The following is a 19,214-nucleotide window of genomic DNA, read 5'->3' as shown; positions in this document are numbered from 1 at the left end:
GCCCAGGCACCTAGTTAAAACAGAACTGATAGTTTAAAGGTTTGTGGTACTGTAGAAAGAGTTCTGGATTTGGAGTCAAAGAACATGGCTTTATAAATTGTCTTAGATACTTAAGACTAGTATGATCCGGGGCAATCCTGCCTTAGTTATCTACTAGCTATGTAATCCTGGGTCAGTCCTTAACCTCTCTTAAATTCAGTTTCTTCATCTGTAATATGGAGGCAAAAAATATACCTTCCTCATAGAGCTGTGAGGATCAAATAAGAATATATATATAAAGGGCATTGTAAATCTTAAAGCTATATACATACCAAATGTTACTCAGAATTATGATTTCACCGGACTGTTGTGAAGATCAAAAGAGATAATATTTTAAAGTGCTTTAAATACTTTAAAAGAATATATTAATGTTAGCTGTTATTATTAAAAATCTGTCTTTTATGATTGTGTAATTTTAGACAAGGGTCTTAACCTCCCTGTGCCTCAGTTTCCTAATCTATAAAATGAAAAGAGTTGTATAATATTAGCGGTTATCAAGGTCTCATAAAGCTCAAGATCTATGGTTCTATGATTGTAATATTTTATATCCTATCGCATTTCAATAATTCCTCTTGCATCTAATCCAATCTCTTTAGTCCTACTGCAAATAGTAATGCAAGACTCCCATTATCAACTGCCTAACTCTAAAAGATCTTTCTCCCTTCTACTCATTATTCTCCAATCCATTCTTTATACTACCATAATAATCCTCCTCATACAGAGACATTATAATGTTATTCCTATGCTCAAAAATCAGTAGCTCCCTATGTTCTAGTTAAAATTCTTTGCTTAGTATCTGAGGTCATTCTCAACCTCAACGATAACATATTACTTTGCCTTATTCTCAATCTATTCCATTCCATGAACTCTTATACTTCCATCAAACTAGGCTATTCTCTGTTCACCAAATTCTCTGTTCATCAATTCTCCATCTCCATGTTATTACTCCCATTGGTTCTAATGCCTGAAATATCCTCCTTAGAATACTTCTCACCACATGCATTATCCTTCTTTGGGTGCTGATTACTTGCCTGTTGTACATTGTGTGATTTCATTCACGGACATTCTCCCTTGATCAATGTCTTAACAATTATCTGATTATCTCTCATACCTCACTCTCTGCCACTAAACTAGTAGAATAGTAAATTCTATGATGACAGGAATGGTGTCTTCCTAAAATGCAGACATTTCTCAGTATCTACTACAATGATCTGTATCCAGTAAATGTCTGATGAATTTCATGGTGGAAATTGATATTAAAAATCCATTCTCCAATATGTTACAGCAATGTCAGAAATCTTATTTCATTACCACAGCTAACTTACAAAGCTTCCAATAAACAGGAAATGTCCAATGCTGCAATGTTAGCAATCATTCAAAACTCCCATTTTATCCATCATTAAAATATGCACAATGAACCAAGAATATAACAAATCCTTGAATAAATTCATTTGCTAAAAATAAAGTTGGCAGTAGTAAGATGGCATTTAAAAAGAATCAAGGCCCCAACTCAAATCTCACCTCCTACATGAAGCACTCTGACTGCTCTAACATAATATCTCTCTCCTCTAGGCATTGTACTGATTTACCCATTTGGCAGTTCTCATATATTTCCTTATATGTTAAGCTCCATAAAAGCTACATATATCTTCTTTGTAAACTGCACAGTACTCTATGCTTCAAGTAGATCCTCAGTAAATATTTGTAGAATGAATGTTGAATGAGTTTTAGAAAAATGGCATGGTCTATAAAAAGAGAAGGATAATGCTCTCCCTGACAATCTACAAGATTCTCTTCTGGGGAAATCCAGGGACAAAGCAACTCTGTTTACATATCATGTATAGGTTAGAGGCTGAAAATATAACCAAAAATTCATAGAATTTTGTAGATCATGAATCAGATACTGACTACGATGCCAGATGAAATGATGATGTTGGTCTTTTTAGTTCTTTACCGGGTCTCCCTAGACAATCACCAAAGCTGAATGGAGGGATCAAAAGATTTCTGTGACTGAAAGGAAAGTGTAGCTGGTTAAGGGCTCAGGAAATGGAAACCAGGAAAGAAATTTGATCAATCATTGATCCAAACATGCAAACTAAAAAGAAGATTTTTATGACGTCAGGCAGAACTTAATTGGAAAATCATTTATGCTTCCTAAACATGGCAGAAATTAAGGGTGAATAAGACTATTTTGCATAAAATGCCCCACCTGCAATGATGTCAAGGTCAGCAAAAGCTTGAGTCATCGCCTTAAGGAACAGAGCAGTACTAAGGTTGCCTAAGACTGTCATTTTGCCAAAGGGGTTCCAGGGAAAGGGAGTTATTTGGATCTATTTCCTAGCCGCAATTGAACTCATGAATAGCTCCCACCCTCTCCCCAGTGTTTGCAAGAATCTAATTTTTCAGCTACCTACTAATCAATGTCAAACACAACTGATGGTGCCAGTTACATAAGAACTGTTGCCAAGTTAACTATACAAGTGACTTTCTCTATTTAAAAAAAATTGAGCCCAGAACATTTTTTTTAACAGAGCCATTTAAATTCTTCTTTGGACATCTTAAATCATTGACAGCTTTGTGCCTGAGTCATTCTCTTATAAAATATATATATGTATGTGTCCCAGTCTAGTGGACATTCTGGTCGGTCATCTGAAGTGGAAAAAGGTAATAAATCTGCTACACTGCTCAGAGACAGGAATTCTGACAGTGCATTCAACAGATTAGGTTCCAAAAAGACTATTTAATAACATGTAAGGACTCAAACACATGTATAAAAGTAGATACAGTGTAGACCATGGCGTCAGGAAAACTTGAGTTCAAATGTGGTCTCTGACTTACTAGCTATATCATCCTGTCTAATTCATTTAATTCTTTTTACCTCAAGTTCTTTGTCTATAAAATATGGATAATGATAACAGCTCTTTCACAGGGATCTTGTGAAAAATCAAATAAGATTGTATTGTAAAGTACTTTGAAAATCTTAAAGCATTATAATTCTAGTTATAATTTTTACTGTTGTTAGTTATATCTGCATTACTTATTTAATCTTATATCAAACCTGGTATTTTCTTAGGCAGAAATATTCACAAAGCATTGCAGTTAATGCTCATCCCAAGACATCTTCTGTGTCCAAACATTCTAACCCTGAACAGAAAATGTTCTGGGCTCCACAGACTCTTGGACAATTAGAATTAGAAGGGATTTTGGAGATCATTTAGTCAAAGCCCTTCAATTTACAGATACAATTGAGATTCAGAAACTATAAGTTATTAACACAAGATCACAAACTTGTGAATGACAGATTGATATCAGTTAACCAAGCCTTCTGACTCCAGGTCTGGACCTCTTTCTACTACTCCCCTTTTTCCCTTCTTCTCTTCTTTCCCATCCTCACTAACAGCATGATGATAAGTATGGCCAAGTCTTCAACTATGAAGCAGTTTTTCTTGACACACACACACACACACAAAAAAAAATTTTTTTTAAATATTATTTAACATGAAATGATTTCCTAAGCACTTCATAAATATTATTTCATTTTAGCCTCACATTCTCCCTGAGAGCTAAATACTACTACTATTCCCTATTTATAGGTGAACTGAAGCAAAAAAGAGATTAAGTCCCTTGCCCAGGATCATACAGCTAGTTAAAGTATGAGTCAAAATTTGAACTTAGGAACTATAAGAGATTTAAAGAAGTATATGATATGATCCTTGCTCTGAAGAAGTTTATAAAACTGATGAGCATTTAAGAAATAACCATATATTGAATTAAGTGACAATAAAAGTGTCCAATAAAAATAGTTAAGAAGAAATGTCAGGAGGCAGCTAGATAGTGCAGTGGATAGAGCACCAAACCTGAAGTCAGGAGGACCTAAGTTCAAATCTGGCTTCAGATACTTAACATTTTCTAGCTGTGTGACCATGGGCAAGTCACTTAACCTCAATTGCCTCAGCAAAAAAAAAAAAGAAGAAGAAGAAAAAGAATGTCACAGGACAAGTTATGATCAACTAGTAAATAAGTTCTATAGACAAGATTTATTGCTGTAAGAGCTCAAAGAAGCAGGAGAGTACTTCATGCTAGTGTGATCAGGAAGGGTTTACAAGAAAACTTGATTATTTGGACAGGTAGAAAAGAGGGGAATGACATTCCTTTCAGGGGAAATGGAGTGAATCAATGGAGTGAGGCAAGAAAATATGAGATATGTCTTAGGGACTGGGCAAACCAGTTTGTTTGAGGTATGGGACTCCAACTATGAAGTAAGGAGAGATAAAATAGATGGGGCCAGAATATAAGGAGTCTTTAATATCAGGCTGAAGACTTTAAACTTTATATTGTAGGCAATAAGGAGCCACTGGAAAATTTTTCATCAAGTTAATGACATGATCAAAGTGATATTTTCTGAAAAATTAGTCTAACATTAGAACATAAGACAGATTTAGAGGATGGACTAAATCAGTGGTATCAAACTCATATAGAAATGTATCTCTGCCACAGTATGTTGATATAAAAAATTACAAATTAACATTATTTGTGTTTTCATATGTTTATTTTGTTAAATATTGACATTTCTGGACTAGCAATAAAGAATAGGATTACTGTAATAATATAAAAGAATAAGACTTAGCCTTAAGATATTTCCCTGTTCTTGTTTGTAATTTGGGCATGAGAGGAAATAGTGATGAAATTTCCAAAATTAACTGTAATTAATAAATTACAAATTTATTACTACTATTCCTATTGCTACCTACTAACATTTATATTGTGCTTTTTTTGCCAAACACTTCATAAATATCTCATTTTGTCCTCCTAACTCTGGGAGGTAGGTGTTATTATTCCCATTTAATAGATGAAAAAACTGAGGTAAACAGAGACTAAATGACTTGCCAAAGGTCACATAGTTGAGAGATAGAATTTGAATCAGGTCTTCCTGACTCTATGTCCAGCGTCTCATACATTATACCATGTAGCTGCCTTGAAATTAATGAAATTCAGATGTTGATAATTATGCCCATGCCTTAGCATATTTGAAACTTTCTAAACTTATTATAACAATATATATTAGTTATTGGTTTGATATAAAGATCTGCCTTAAATATGTGGAAAAAAATTGTCACAATATTGTAAGATTTCATACCACTATGGGCAACACTGTGGACAGTTAGGTGATACAATGGAAAGAACACTATGCTTAGAGTCAGGAAAAAATTAACAATAACAAATCATGTGTTAAATTAAAGTCCATAGGATGTCAGCTTTAGAAAATATCTTCAAGGTCACCTGATCCAACCCATATATGGACACTTCTGGAAGATCCCAGACAACAGATCATCTTGCCCCTCCCTGAAAATTCCCAGTGACAGGGAACTCACTACCTCCTAAGACAGCCCATTCTTTTCAACAATTTTAAGTTTTAATAAAGGTCTTTTAAATAAAATTAAGGTTTTCTTCTTCAAAACTTCCATCTATTAGTCTTAATTATTCCCTCTGGGAGCATGCAATAAAACCACATCATTTTCCTCAAACTGGGATCCATGGTAAAATAAAGATTATCTCACAAATGAGGCAACTTTTAGAAATTGAAGTTCCTTAACTCATGATGAAAAATGTTATCCACAACCAGAGAAAAAGCCGATAGATAGTGTCTGTCTATATGCAGGCTCTTTTTAACTTTATTTTTCTTGTCCATGTTTTCTTTCACAACATGACTACTATGGAAATATTTTGCATAATTACACATGTATAACCTGTATCAAATTGCTTACCTTTTAACCAAGGATGGGCTTGGGAGAAAGGAAAGAAGAGAATTTGGAACTCAAAGTTTTAAAAATGAATGTTAAAAATTTCCTTTATGTGTAACTGTGAGAAATAAAATGCTATATTATTAAAAATGAAATGACAATATCATAGAATAAAAAGAAAAAAATAAATTAAAGTCCCTTAAACAAGGACCAAGACATATGTATAATACTTTAAATGTTGTGATAGAATTCCAGAATATGGGGCAGATTTTTTTTTTGTTTCAAATCAGCAATATTTAAATATAAGGTTCCTCTATTATAATCTTGAGGCTAAGAGAAAAGAATAATCTGGTGTCATATTATGGTAAGAGATTGTACAAACTACTATATTTAAAAAGGACATGATTTGACCAAATTGAAAAGTTCATGGAGCACAGTAAGCAAGTATTAAGTAAATAATTTCTAAATGGGTGATTTATAGTGGGGTAAAGTGCTGTATTTATAAGAAAAGAAACATTTTATAAATTTCTACTGTGCACAGAGAATTGTTTTTAGTGCTAAGGGAAAATAGAAAGTTTAGATAAAATACTATTCCTGACCTCCTAGGGCTTACAGTTTGGGAGAGGGATCCTTAGGAAAAAATATTTCATGAGGAATATATTAGTAGATCACAAAATAAAGTTTTGATGAGGTCCAAGGTCCTTACTGACTGTGTGTGCCCTTTTGTGTATTTTAGGATTTTCACATTATATTGCCATATGATTTGTTGTATTTTAAGCATTCACAACAATCCCCAAAGGCTCAAATTAAAACCACAAGCACAAAGTAATTTCAATCCAGGACAAGCTCCTTTTTTCCCTATCAAGAATATAAACAAGAAGAGCTTCATTTAATGGAAGAGCAGTTCATTTGGGAAACAATCATAGCACCCAGTACCCACCCCATTCTTTGTTTTTGCATATAGGGACAAGAGACTGAATCCTCTAGCACTTTGTGACATCTTAAGTTAAGGTTCTTTTATTTCCAGATTTTAAAAAATGATTATTTGCAAAAATTCATTAAAAATAAACTTTTATAACTGGAATCATCCTGTCAATGGCAAATTCATCCACTCTGGTGCAAACTGAAAACCTAGTCTTCAACTTCTAATCACGATATCTGTTGCAGGATTACATATCAATTCAGTGCAGTCTAAATACCAACCTAGCATGGCATTATCTTCCACTCTCAGATAGTATATAAAACATGTGACCCTCATCAGGTTTACACATTTGTTTGGCAATAGCACTCACAAAGAGATCTCACCAGACTTAGATAGATGAAGTGTTCATAAATCTAAAAAGAACACCAGCTTTTCTCTGGAGAAAGCTGTTTTTAATTTTTTTTTTTCTTTGTAGTTACATAGATTGCATCGGAGCTATGGAGCTTTCAAGAAGACTGAAGGAATCATTCAAAACAAAGCAAATCCAAGCCCACTCTTACTCTTCCCCACCCCCATCCTTATGCTGATAATGAAGAAATTTTAATTATCAATTCACCATTTTGACATTTTTATTTAGACAATTATTCTCTAAAAGGAAGAATAAAGTTCCCACCAGAAACAGAGTCCTTAAAATATTCTCTCTCCTTAAGCCAGGAAAAAGATATTGTGATTAGATATTAAAACACTCTTTAAAAAAAAAACACATTTCACAAGATTTTACTTCTCTGTAGAAAGCAAAAATTGCCTTCTTATGGAGAAAAGGATTTAATGATTACTCTGCTTCCTCCATCTCCATAGTGACACCATGCAAACAGCCTGTGCCCTCCTGTTTTATTAGACCTCTCTTCCTCTCTGAAAAGTCATAAATCAAACACGTATACATAAGCCTATATTACAATAGTAAGTGCCTGGACAAGCAAAGGTGCTGCAAGCAGCCACTGAAGTGAACTATTTAATTAGGTAAGTGCTCTAGTTATGATTAATTTTCTTTATCTTTCCAGCTTACTCATCAGACCTGACCTGTCTTGAGGGGTTGCTCTGATTTAAGGGCAGTTGGGGTACACCTTTGGACACTGCTTCAAGTCAAAATGCCAATTATGAAATCCCATTAGAAATGCAGTGACAGAAATGATGCACAAGGTATTGATTAAAAACCCAGGGAGGAGGGGAGAGGAGAGGGAATTGAATAAAGACCAACAGGAGAGACTACAGGGAGTGATGAGACAGGGCACACTCAAAAACAGGTGTAAAGGCTACAGGTATTCACTCTTCCCTGAACTAGAGTTAGGTTTCATGCTAAAGTAGCCTCCCCTTCCATCGGAAACAATTACAAAGAAGAAAGAAATGAATGCAATTCTGTGAAGAAGGAAAGGAGCACAATTTGGGCTTCACAATTAGAGTCTATTCAGACTGCTTTGTCTTTTCTAGTAAGAGGCTACTTTATTACAAATCTACTTGCATGTGAATCCCTGCATTAAGTGAGGACCATAGAGAACACAGAAGACCATGATTCTAACTCCTGTTGTTTTCCGATTTTTCTGAAAGGCACACGACTGATATATGCTGAAAGCGTACTCTCCCTTTCTCTCCTTTTCTCTGTCTCTCCCTGCTTTCTCTGTTCCCTTCTTCTCCCGCCCCCATAGCTTTGCCCATCTTCACCAATGAAAGCTAGATCAGGTTACCTGGGCTCTCTCCGGCTTCAGTGGTAGAGGTGTCAGTGAGGATGCTGGGGTCACTCTGAGACCTGCCTCTCGGCAGAAAGCAACCAGTCCCTTCTTCTGATGCAGCCATGGGGAGATCTCAAAGGCAGGCTAAATGGACACACATGAAACCACAGAAACCCAGCTGGCCAAGGTCACAATAGGGGGATATTTTTAAGGAGAAAAAAGAAATAAAAAGAAAAATGGGAGAAGGAATTGTGAAAGATAGGATTTGGATTCAATGCAGTCGGACAATAGCTTCAGCCAGCTCCAACCAGAAACATCTTCTCAGCAGTCTCCAGGAAACCACCATCGAACAGCAAAGGGTTGGTTTCTTATTCATTCATTTTAATTTCCCTTTGCCTTTTTATTTAAAAAAAAAAGTTGAACCAGGAAAAAACTTTTTCTTTTTAATTTTTATTTCAATCTTGGAGTTGCAGAAAGGGTCTCATTGAGCCAGCTTATCTTTAAATGCTCCCTCCCCCCACCCCACCCCCCACCCCCCATGGAAAAAAAATCTTTGCTCTGGCAATTGCTTTAATCTGAAGCTGTGCTTGGAGCATCTGTTGGAAAACATTAGGATTCTCCCATCATGCCTAGCGAGAGATGCCTGACGTCACGTGCAGGGGGAGTGAGAATGGGGGTGTTTGTGGGGAGGGGGGTTGGTAAGATTCAAATACCTGCACTGCATACTTGTAAGGGTCTGGGAAAGGGCAAGTGGCAGTGAGGTACATATAGCTTTAAGAAAATGAAATGTGAGGCACGACCCTTAATTTCCAACTTTTGATCCTTCTCTCCCTCAACATTCTTTCTAGGGACGGTAAGGGGAGTGGGGGAAGGGGAGGGAGGAGACCCTGCTTCTACGTATGATCAAAGCAGGGCTGGTTCGTGGGCAGCTGCAACCGGCAGCAGTTTCTCACCACCTCATTACAGAATTCACTGGTACCTAGGGACAGAAAGGATATGGATGGTCTCAGGGCTTCTGCATCAGAACATGGGGGTGGGGGGTAGGGGGGACGCGACTAGGAATCCCAGAGGGAAAATCTCACCAAACTCTCTTCTCTATCATCATTCTGCCTTTCTATTCTTCCTTTCTACCTCCTCCCTCCCCACTCACAACAACCTGCCTACCTCCTCCAACCTTCTCTTTTTTTCAGGTTCCACACCCACATTTCTTTTGCAGTGCTGTTCGGGACTTGACAAATGGACCTTGTGCTTAAGGGAAAGCAAATATGGGCCAGTAAACTAACTGACCATTGCGCCTGACATGAGGTAAAGGGGTGGAAGGATTGACTCCAAGACTCCCATTCTTCAAGTAGCTTGGGTTTATTGACGGAACTAAGCACAGGATTTGATTCAGGTAGTACACATGTGAGCCAACCTCTTTCCCCTTCTAGTAAGCGGGGCTGCAGAAATAAAAGCTTGAGGCTATTATGCAGGATGTTCACTTTAACCTGGAGTAGCTAGGCTATATTCTGAAAACAATTCTCAAATGCTAATAAATGGATACAAACTCCTACTGAATAATTAGATTATGCTAGACACACCCGTTGATTCTAACAAAGAATCCAGGATCAAAAGCTAGAAGAGATACTAGGGATAGTTGTGAACTAGATAACCTTTTCTAATGTCCCTTTCTCCCTCTAAATTTATGATGCTAAAATAACAAAATCAGTTTAAAAAAAAATCCTTGAAGATAATTTCTAATTCAAGCCCCTTCATTGTAAATTACAGATGAGGAAACTAAAGCCTCATTTCCCACCTACTCATTTTATAGATAGGAGAGGAGCACAGAGATTGCATTGGAAGAGAAGACATTAAGATGATATTTTGACCTACCAAATTAAAAAAAAAAAAAGATTTGAAAAATAAGTCCAACGGGAGCTTATATTTACAACACATTTTAGCCTATTGTGTGACTGAAAGATATGCTCTGCCTGCAAAAGCCCTTCTTTTGCTTTCTCATACTTTTATCAAGGATGACCCTGTGTGTATGTGTAGATTATTCTCATAAAGATTTTATAGAGATGGGAATTAGTAATATGAGTCAGTAGTAGTTTATGTTTTCTTGATTCCTTTTTTGAGAGTAATAAGATCCATTTTCCTGAAAAGCAAAGGAGGTAAAGAAGCCTCCCTTCTTTCGTATATTTTGAAAATTAATTCTTCTAAACCTTCAAACCTGTGTCAACTCCAATATGGAACACTTCTTGGTATAGATGGGTAAGTCTAACAGTTCTTCAATTTTTTAAAAGTGCAATTTATTTGCTATAAATTAAGGTGAGGAGCAATCCCATGTATGTGGCCCCTTTCTCCAAGTCATTTCCACCTACTTAAATTTGGCAACAACATAGACAGGCAATATAGGCAGTCTAACCTAAGTCAGAATAGATGGATGCTTTTCTATTAAAAATTAGTCTTCTGGAAAGAGGAGAAGAACAGATAGGATTTCATTTAGTAAACTATCATGTTTTCAATAATCCCAAGTCTATTATCTGATTGATAACGCACCTTTATAATATCATTATTCTCCTGATGACTCTATAAAATTACAAATCAAAGACAGCACAATCCATCAAAAATCAAAACTGCAGATGACCCAATGGACAATGGAAAGAGACATGATATTTGCATATGTGAGTTGTATGGCATTTTTCAAACAATGACATATACTAGAAATGGTATAAATAATATCTACCAGGAAATAACAGGAGAAGAAGGTGGGTTGGTTATATACCAAGAGGGAGAGATAATACTTGGAAACAAGTACTGGTTACCAAGAAATATTTAAAGACCTATAGAGTTTGAATGAAGGGTTTATGAAATGTCATTTACAATCAATGGAGCATTATTAAGTACTCGCTATGTGCCAGGCACTGTGCTAAATGCTAAAGATACAAAAACAATAGCAAAATAGCCCCTATGCTTAAGGAGCTCATTATATTCCAATGGGGAAAACAATGTGTACATAGAGAAAGGGATAAAAAACTAGAAATATGTGACTTTAATATGAGGAAATATGACGAGGAAATTCCCTCTACCAATACTGCTCATCAACTTCTCTGCAATTTATTATTTTAGAAAAGATGGTTCAGTTCAACTTGGGGTTCTATAGAAGTATATGTGCCAGGGGCAGGACTTGAACATTGTCTTCCTGGCCTCAAAGCCAGTTCTTTAATCATTAAATTTGCCATTTCTCATCCACAGTGCACATGAAAATATGTAATAGACACATATAGGAATATGAATACATAAATAAAAATAAATACAAGATAACATAGAAAAAGCTCTATCAGCATTAGGGAGTGGAATCAATAAAAAGATTCATGCTGTGTTTGAACTAAGCCTTGAGATAAGGAGGGTAAGCATTCCAGAAAGGGGGGATATCCAGTGAAAAAAATCACAATATAAAGAATGGAGTACTATGTATGAAAAACAAAAAGCAAGAATGTCTAAACTGTAGAGCAAGGAAAAGAAGGTAATATATTAGTTCAGAAAGATACATTAAGACCAAACTGTGAAGACTTTAACAACAGTAGGTATATTTTTAAATGTTTATATTTTGTCTCCCCACCTGGATGTCAAGCTCCACAGATATCCCTATCTTATACAGTGCAAAGCATACTTAATTCTCAAATACTTTTCAATGAAGATGAAATAGTCAAACTTCACCGGGTTATAACAGTAGTTCACATTTCTATAAATTCTTAAAGGTTGGCAAAGTGTTTTCCTTATGATATCTTATGAAGTAATACAAATATTAATATACCCATTGCACAGATGAAAACACTGAAGTTTCCAAAATGAAAAGAATTTGACCAAAGTATCAAGTATGTGAGGTACCAACCTGACTTTACTCTGCTAATTCCTAAAAGAGTACTGTACTATTTCCACCACTCCATGATGTTGCTCCAAGTTAGAGGCAGCTAGTTGGTATAATGGATAGAAAACTGGGACTGAAGTCAGGAAGACTTGAGTTCAAATCATACCTCAATGCTACTGGCTGTGTTACCTGGACAAGTTACCTAAACTCTGCCTGCCTCCGTTTCCTTATCTATAAATTGGTAATAATAATAATAATAATAGTACTTCCTTTGCAGATTTGTTGTAGAGATTAAGGAAATAATATTTGTAAAAGTACTTAACATAGTATCTAGTCTTAGTAGATATTTAATTAATGCTTGGTGCCTTCCTTTCAGGTTTATGAAGTACTTTCTTTATAACACTATCTAAAGTAGCATAATTATGTTTGTACTCATTGTAAAGATGGGGAAATTGAAGCTCTGCAGCAAAGTGAATCATAGAACTATGAAATATCTGGGACAATCATCTAAAATTAGACTCTTAATCTCTACTCTTTCCACTATCCTGTAAGACTTCTCACATTTTCCCCTCATCTACTATATATTTTCTTCCCCGCCCCTTAATATTATTTTATTTTTTCCAATTACATGTAAAGGTAGTTTTCAACACTTTTCAAGACATGTTAAACCTATTCCACATCAGTCAAGTTTATAAAAGAAGAATCAGAACAAAGGGGGAAAAACCACAAGAAGGAACAAAAAAGACAAAAAATGAAAATAGATTCTTCAATCTGCATTCAGACTCTATTGTACTTTCTCTGGATGTAGATCACATTTTTCATCTCAAGACTTTTGTAATTATATTAGATCACTGTACTGCTGAGATGAGCTAAGCCCATCACAACTGATCAGCACACAATCTTGCTGTTACTGGGCACAGTGTTCTCCTGGTTCTGCTCATTTTACTCAGAATCAGTTCATGTAAATCTTTCCAAGTTTTTCTGAAATCTGCCTGATCATTATTTCTTCTAGAATAATAGTATTCCTTTACATTCATATACCTCAGTTTGTTCAGTCATTCCCCAATTGATGGCCATCCATTCTTTAGCACCACAAAAAGAATTGCAATAAATTTTGTACATGTGGGTCCTTTTCCCTTTTTTATGATTTCTTTGAGATATAGATCTAGTAGTGGTACTGTTAAATCAAAGAGTACACGCCCTTTTATAGCCTTTTGGACACAGTTCCAAATTGTCCTCCAGAATGGTTGATTTAGTTCACAACTCTACCAACAATATATTAGTGTTCCAATTTTCCAACATCATCTCCAACATTTAAAATTTTCCTTTTGTGTTATTTTAACTGACCTGAAAGTTGTGAGGTGGTGTCTAGTTGTTTTAATTCTCATTTCTCTAATCAATAATGGGAGCATTTTTTCACGTGACTATGGATAGCTTTAATTTCTTCACCTTATGGCTTGTATTCTTGTTAATTTGATTCAGCTCTCTACATATTTTAGAAGTGAAAATTTTTATCAGAAAGACTAATTGTAAAATTTGTTTTCCATCTTTCTGTTTCCCTTCTAATCTCTGCTGTAATGGTTTTGTTTGTGCAAAAACTTTTTAATTTAATGTAATCAAAATTATCCATTTTGCAGTTTGTAATTTTCTCCACCTCTTGATTAATCATGAATTATTCCCTTCTCCATAGATCTGACAGTAAATTATTCCTTGCTCTCAATCTATTTATGATATCACCCTTTATGTATAGCTCGTGTATACATTTTGACATCATCTTGGTATAGATTATGAAATGCTGATCTATGCCTAATTTCTGCCATGTCATTTTATAGTTTTCCCAGCAGTTTTTGTCAAATATGAGTTCTCCCAGAACCTGGAGTGTTTGGGTTTATCAAACAGTAAATTACAATAGTTATTCACTACTGTGTATTGTGTAGCTAATGTATTCCACTAATTGACTAGTTTATTTCTTAACTAGTACTAAATAGTTTTGATGATTGCTGCTTTATAATATAGTTTTAGATCTGGTACAGCTAGGTTACCTTCCTTTGCACTTTTTTTTCATTAATTCCCTTGATATTCTCAACCTTTTGTTCTTTCCAGATGAATTTTAATTTTTCTAGTTCTATAAAATAATTTTTTGTTCTACTCTATATTTTCAAAGATAATGATGAGCTGTAATCATCTCTACTTAACTATCCTGTCTATCTCCTAACTCTTCACACACTTCTTACATATCCTCTCCCCCAGATTTCTGCCAGCAACTTCCATCCTATAGGGCAGGCAAAAAGATTGATTTCTTTTAAATAAAAAAAGAGAATGGTGAAAATAAAATTCAAAATAAGATTTTGCAAACTCTGTAAAAACTTCTTAACCTAAACTAAACAAAAAATCTCATTTTTTCTCATTTATACTTTCAGGCCAAACTATTAATAATAATTATAATAATTTACATTGAAATTAATCTTTTAAATTATGTCTTGGTTTTCAAAACCACCCTATGAATTAATCAGTACCATGGAAAGGCCAAAATCACAATATTCTTAAGTGATAGGGCTAGAACTAGAACTAGAGTCTACCACAAGCTGAATTTGGAGCCAAATTATAGGTTTAGTTTGCCTTCCAGGTTCTAATTTGATAGGTTCTAGACAAAAGTGTAGATTCCCTGCCCTTGCATTTACCATCAAGCCATGGGAAACAAAAAGAATACTAAAAAATACACACACACACACACACACATAATATGCACACACACAAAAGACAATTTGAGAGGAAAACACTAAATAGAGAGAAACAAAAAAAGACTTTATTTAGAAAGTGATACTTGATCTGAGCTTGGATGAAACAAGAGGATTCTAAGGAAAGTTGGTAAAGCATAAGTTCCAGGAATGAAGAGACACCAATGCAACACAGAGAGACAGGAGACAGAGCATACATAGCACATGAGAAAGATAGGTTGTGAATGGCTTTAAATGCCAAAGGACATAAGTTTGAATTCCAGCTCTTTTTGTTACTACCAATTTGACATTGAGTCAATCAATGTCTCTGGACTTCTCTATATCTTCATCTGTCAAATGGAGAACAAGGGAGACAAATAATAAAGAGGCTCTCTAAAGTCCTTGTCAGCTTTAACTATGATGCCATGATTTCACTTCTAGTTATTTCAACTATAGCATATTATCTTTTGATAATGTATTCCATCTTTTAGCATCATTATACCCATCTTTTCAGCTAAAGCATTTTCAGATATCTTGATTTCCCTGAATTTAGATTATGAATTCCCCTTCACTGATTTGAGCATCATATCCTTGCAGTTTATATCTCTCTGCTATTTTCAAATTCTGCTTCTAACCTTTTTCATTTTCATCACATTAATTTGCCAGGCTTACGAGAGTCTGAAAATTCCCAATTCTGTAACTTGCTTTTCCTCCTTCAATTACAATATATTTTTAGCCTTTTGGAGGGACAAAAATCAGCTGTTCTATGTTGACTTACAGGACTTCCAAAAATAAAAGATCACTTTATTTTCTACCTAATCTCTACCTTTGAAAAAATCAGTCAGTGCTTCAGTAATGTACAGATAAGAACTCTTCTTTTAAAATATAACATCTTCATAAAAATTGTCCTACCTATGAAATTAACTATTATGTAAATATTTCCAATGTTCTTTTTCAAAGCTTTATTACCATAAAAGAAGAAACCATTTTATTTACACCAATTTCTGCCTAAACATTCTTGCTATAATTTTTCATAATGAATATCTGATTAGTCAAAAAAGACAAAAAAGAAAAAGAAAAAAGAATCACAATGAACTAGACATAAGAACCTTTAAGAAAGATTCTGAGAAACCATAGATACAACCATATTCCTCCAGGGCAATAAAGTATCTCTTTCACTAGAATATATAACAAGTTTCAATGGCAATTATTAAATGATACTCTGCCCTTAAGGGCAAGGACGTTGTCTTATTTAATCTTCGTATTTCCTAATTCATCTAACATATTGCCAGGCACACAGTGGGTCAGTCAACCTTCCTTTAAGTCATCATTCTAACGTTTTGATTCTATTGAAAAGAAACTTCAAAATAATTAAAAGATAGCTACATGATAGGAAATCCAGAATCCTGGGCTCTACTGCTTTATTACTGATTGGTTGGGTCTTCTCTATAAAATCTAGTTTCCTCTTGCATAGAATGAGAGAACTAGACTAAATGAAATTTAGTTATTTGAAATTTGCATTTTTAAAAAAGTGACTCAAACACATAGTTTTCCTCATCAGCTCCTTTTTCATTATTCAGAAGCCAATACATGAGTAATAATCACACCCTTTATATTTTTTGTTGTTGAGGCAATTGGGGTTAAGTGACTTACTTAGGGTCATATAGCTAAGAAGTATTACACATCTAAGACTGGATTTGAACTCGGACTCTCCTGATTTTAGGGCCAATGTTCTATCCACTGCACCATCTAGCTGCCTCCACATTTTCTTATTCTACTTGGAAAATCATTTCAGGTTTCCCTAGGACACACTCTGAATTATAACATTCAATAAGAAGCTGATGCTTATCATGTTAATGACAGGAAGATGTGCAAAACAATGAAAAAGATAATGGGTAGCATCCAAGTCTAACCTTGCTCTTCTTATTCCCATTAGCTTATAGCAATACTGAAATCTCCTTAGTAAGTGAGCAGTTCTAGGTGCTTAGAAGGGGCTATTTCTCTCCATTTTCTTTTGATTTCTCATAAATACTATGAGGTGAGGAAACCAAAATAATGTTGGACTTCTTTTGTCAGTAATAGTTTAACAGAATCAGCAATAAGCCATTATTTAGCATCTTTCTGTTGTTGTTGTTCAGTCATCCTGAAAAAAGTTGTGACTGACTCTTTGTGACCCCATTGACCATAGCACACTAGGCCCTTCCATCTAAGTCTGCTTGTTGTTTCTACTATGTTGTTTATCCATCTCATTCTCTATCATCCTCTTTTCCTTTTGCCTTCAATGTTTCCCAACATTAGGGTTTTTTTCTTTGCTGTTTTTTCCCCAATGAATTCCATCTTTTTATTATTTGACCAAAGTATTTAAGCTTCAGCTTCAACATCTGAGTTCAGTAACTACTATGCACTTGAAACTATGCTAGTTGATGGACATCCAAAGTCAGAACTTAAAAACAGTCAGGTTCTTAAAGACAAAACATTCTTTCATTCTATTCAAAGAAATAAGCTTAAGACATGCAAAATATACACAAAATAGGGTCACAGAGTTTTAGATGTAGAGCTATCAGTGATATTGGAGATTATCTATACCAGTGCTAGCAAACTCAAATATAAAAAAGAAACATAGGAAAATAATAGGAAAATTGGGGGGGGGCACAAATGAACATCATCTACATTGTATTATAAATTTATTTTAAGTATTTCTTAATTATGTTTTAACCTGGTTTGGGGTGTACTGGAGAATTTTGCCCTTTGCTTGTGTTTAATCTGAGTTAGAACTTCCCCACCCTTCACAGTTAAGGAAATGGAGGTCCAGAGAGGAGAAATGATTTGTTCCCATTACACATATAAGAAGTTGCAGGGCTAGGATTAGAATAAAAACCCTCAATTGGGAAATGCATAACAGAGTATGTAAGTCATTAGAAATGATGAATATGAGTGATTCAGAGAAATATGAGAATAGATACTGAGTAAAATAACTAAAATTTAATAATAATATATACTATATAAAGGGGGGGGGCAACTACAACAACTTACCACCATAAATAAAAGTTGAAATTCTCTAATTGTACTGGTCAGGTTTAATCTCATTTAGTTGAGAAAATGTATCTTCCTCTCTTTGTTTTTTTTTTAATTTAGAAAAGTTTTATATTTTTTCCAATTACCTATTAAAATTTTTAACTTTTTTTTGATTTTGAGTATCAAATGCTCTCCTTCACTCCCTTCTCCCTCATCAAGAAGGCAAGCAGTTTGATATAGATTATATATATATATAACATATGCATATATATATATATAGGTAGTCATGAAAAACATATTTCTGTATTAGTCATACTGTGAAAGAAAACACAAACCAAAAAACAAAGAAAAATAAAGTAAAAAGAATATGCTTCAATCTATATTCTGCTCTTTCTCTGGAGGATAGTATTTTTCATTAAAGATCCTTCAGAATTGTCTTAGATCATTGTATTTCTGAGGAAAACTAAGTAATTCACAATTGATCATGAAACAATATTGCTATTGCTGTGTACAATGTTCTCTTGGTTCTGTTCACTGATAAGTTCACAATTTTACTAACTATGCATTACTTTTTTCAATTTTCTCACACCACATTTGTTGTTTTCTTTTTATGTCATATTAGTAAATATCATAGGTAGGAGGTTATAGTTATCCATCTAAAGATACCTAAAGCTATCTTAATTTGCATTTCCTAATCAATAGTGACTTAGAGCAGGTTTTTTACATGACTATAGGTAGCTTTGAAAACTGACTGTTCATATCCTTGAACCATTTATCAATTGGGGAATGAATTGCATTGTTATAAGTAGTCTACTTGCCAAGACCAACCCAGAAAATATATGAATGCAATTACAAAACACTTTTCACAGAAATAAAGTCACATCTAAACAATTGGAAAAATATTAATTATTCATAGGTAGATTGAACCAATATATAACAAAAGTGAAAACTACCTTAATTAATTTACTTTTTCGGTGCCATACCAATCAAAAGCCAAAAAATATTTTATAGAGCTAGAAAATATAATAATGAAATCCTCTGGAAGAACAAAAGGTGAAGAATAATATGGGAATCAATGAAAATTATGTGAAGGAAGATGGATCAGCAATACCAGATCTCAAACTGTATTACAATACCAGATCTTAAACTGTATTACAAAATGTTAGTCATCAAAACAATTTGGTACTGGCTAAGAAATCA

General features: G+C 34.4%; 1 protein-coding gene and 1 long non-coding RNA gene across 9 annotated transcripts in view; one reads left to right on the top strand and one right to left on the bottom strand.

Annotated features, from left to right (window-relative positions):
* Positions 1-7,392, top strand: part of LOC127548978 (uncharacterized) — a 95,882-nt gene extending 88,490 nt beyond the window's left edge. For all 3 annotated transcript variants that reach the window (XR_007950497.1, XR_007950495.1, XR_007950496.1), the window contains one exon: positions 7,178-7,392. This is a non-coding gene — a long non-coding RNA (uncharacterized LOC127548978). The remainder of the gene's footprint in view (positions 1-7,177) is intronic.
* Positions 1-19,214, bottom strand: part of PHACTR3 (phosphatase and actin regulator 3) — a 282,307-nt gene that overhangs the window by 240,751 nt on the left and 22,342 nt on the right. For 3 of the 6 annotated variants that reach the window (XR_007950492.1, XR_007950493.1, XR_007950494.1), the window contains exon 1: positions 8,445-8,932. The exons of 1 other annotated variant lie outside the window; for it this stretch is intronic. Coding sequence is in view for 1 of the 5 variants with exons in the window: in XM_051976674.1 (XP_051832634.1) it covers positions 8,445-8,553 (109 nt within the window). In the remaining 4 variants the exon portion in view is untranslated. Of the gene's footprint in view, positions 1-8,444; positions 8,933-19,214 lie in introns of those variants that run through there. 2 more of the 6 variants (XR_007950490.1, XM_051976674.1) reach the window with 1 other exon arrangement.

This window comes from Antechinus flavipes, chromosome 2, assembly GCF_016432865.1.
Source record: "Antechinus flavipes isolate AdamAnt ecotype Samford, QLD, Australia chromosome 2, AdamAnt_v2, whole genome shotgun sequence".
NCBI classification, from domain to species: Eukaryota; Metazoa; Chordata; class Mammalia; order Dasyuromorphia; family Dasyuridae; genus Antechinus; species Antechinus flavipes.
This window is presented reverse-complemented; position numbering and strand designations above follow the sequence as displayed.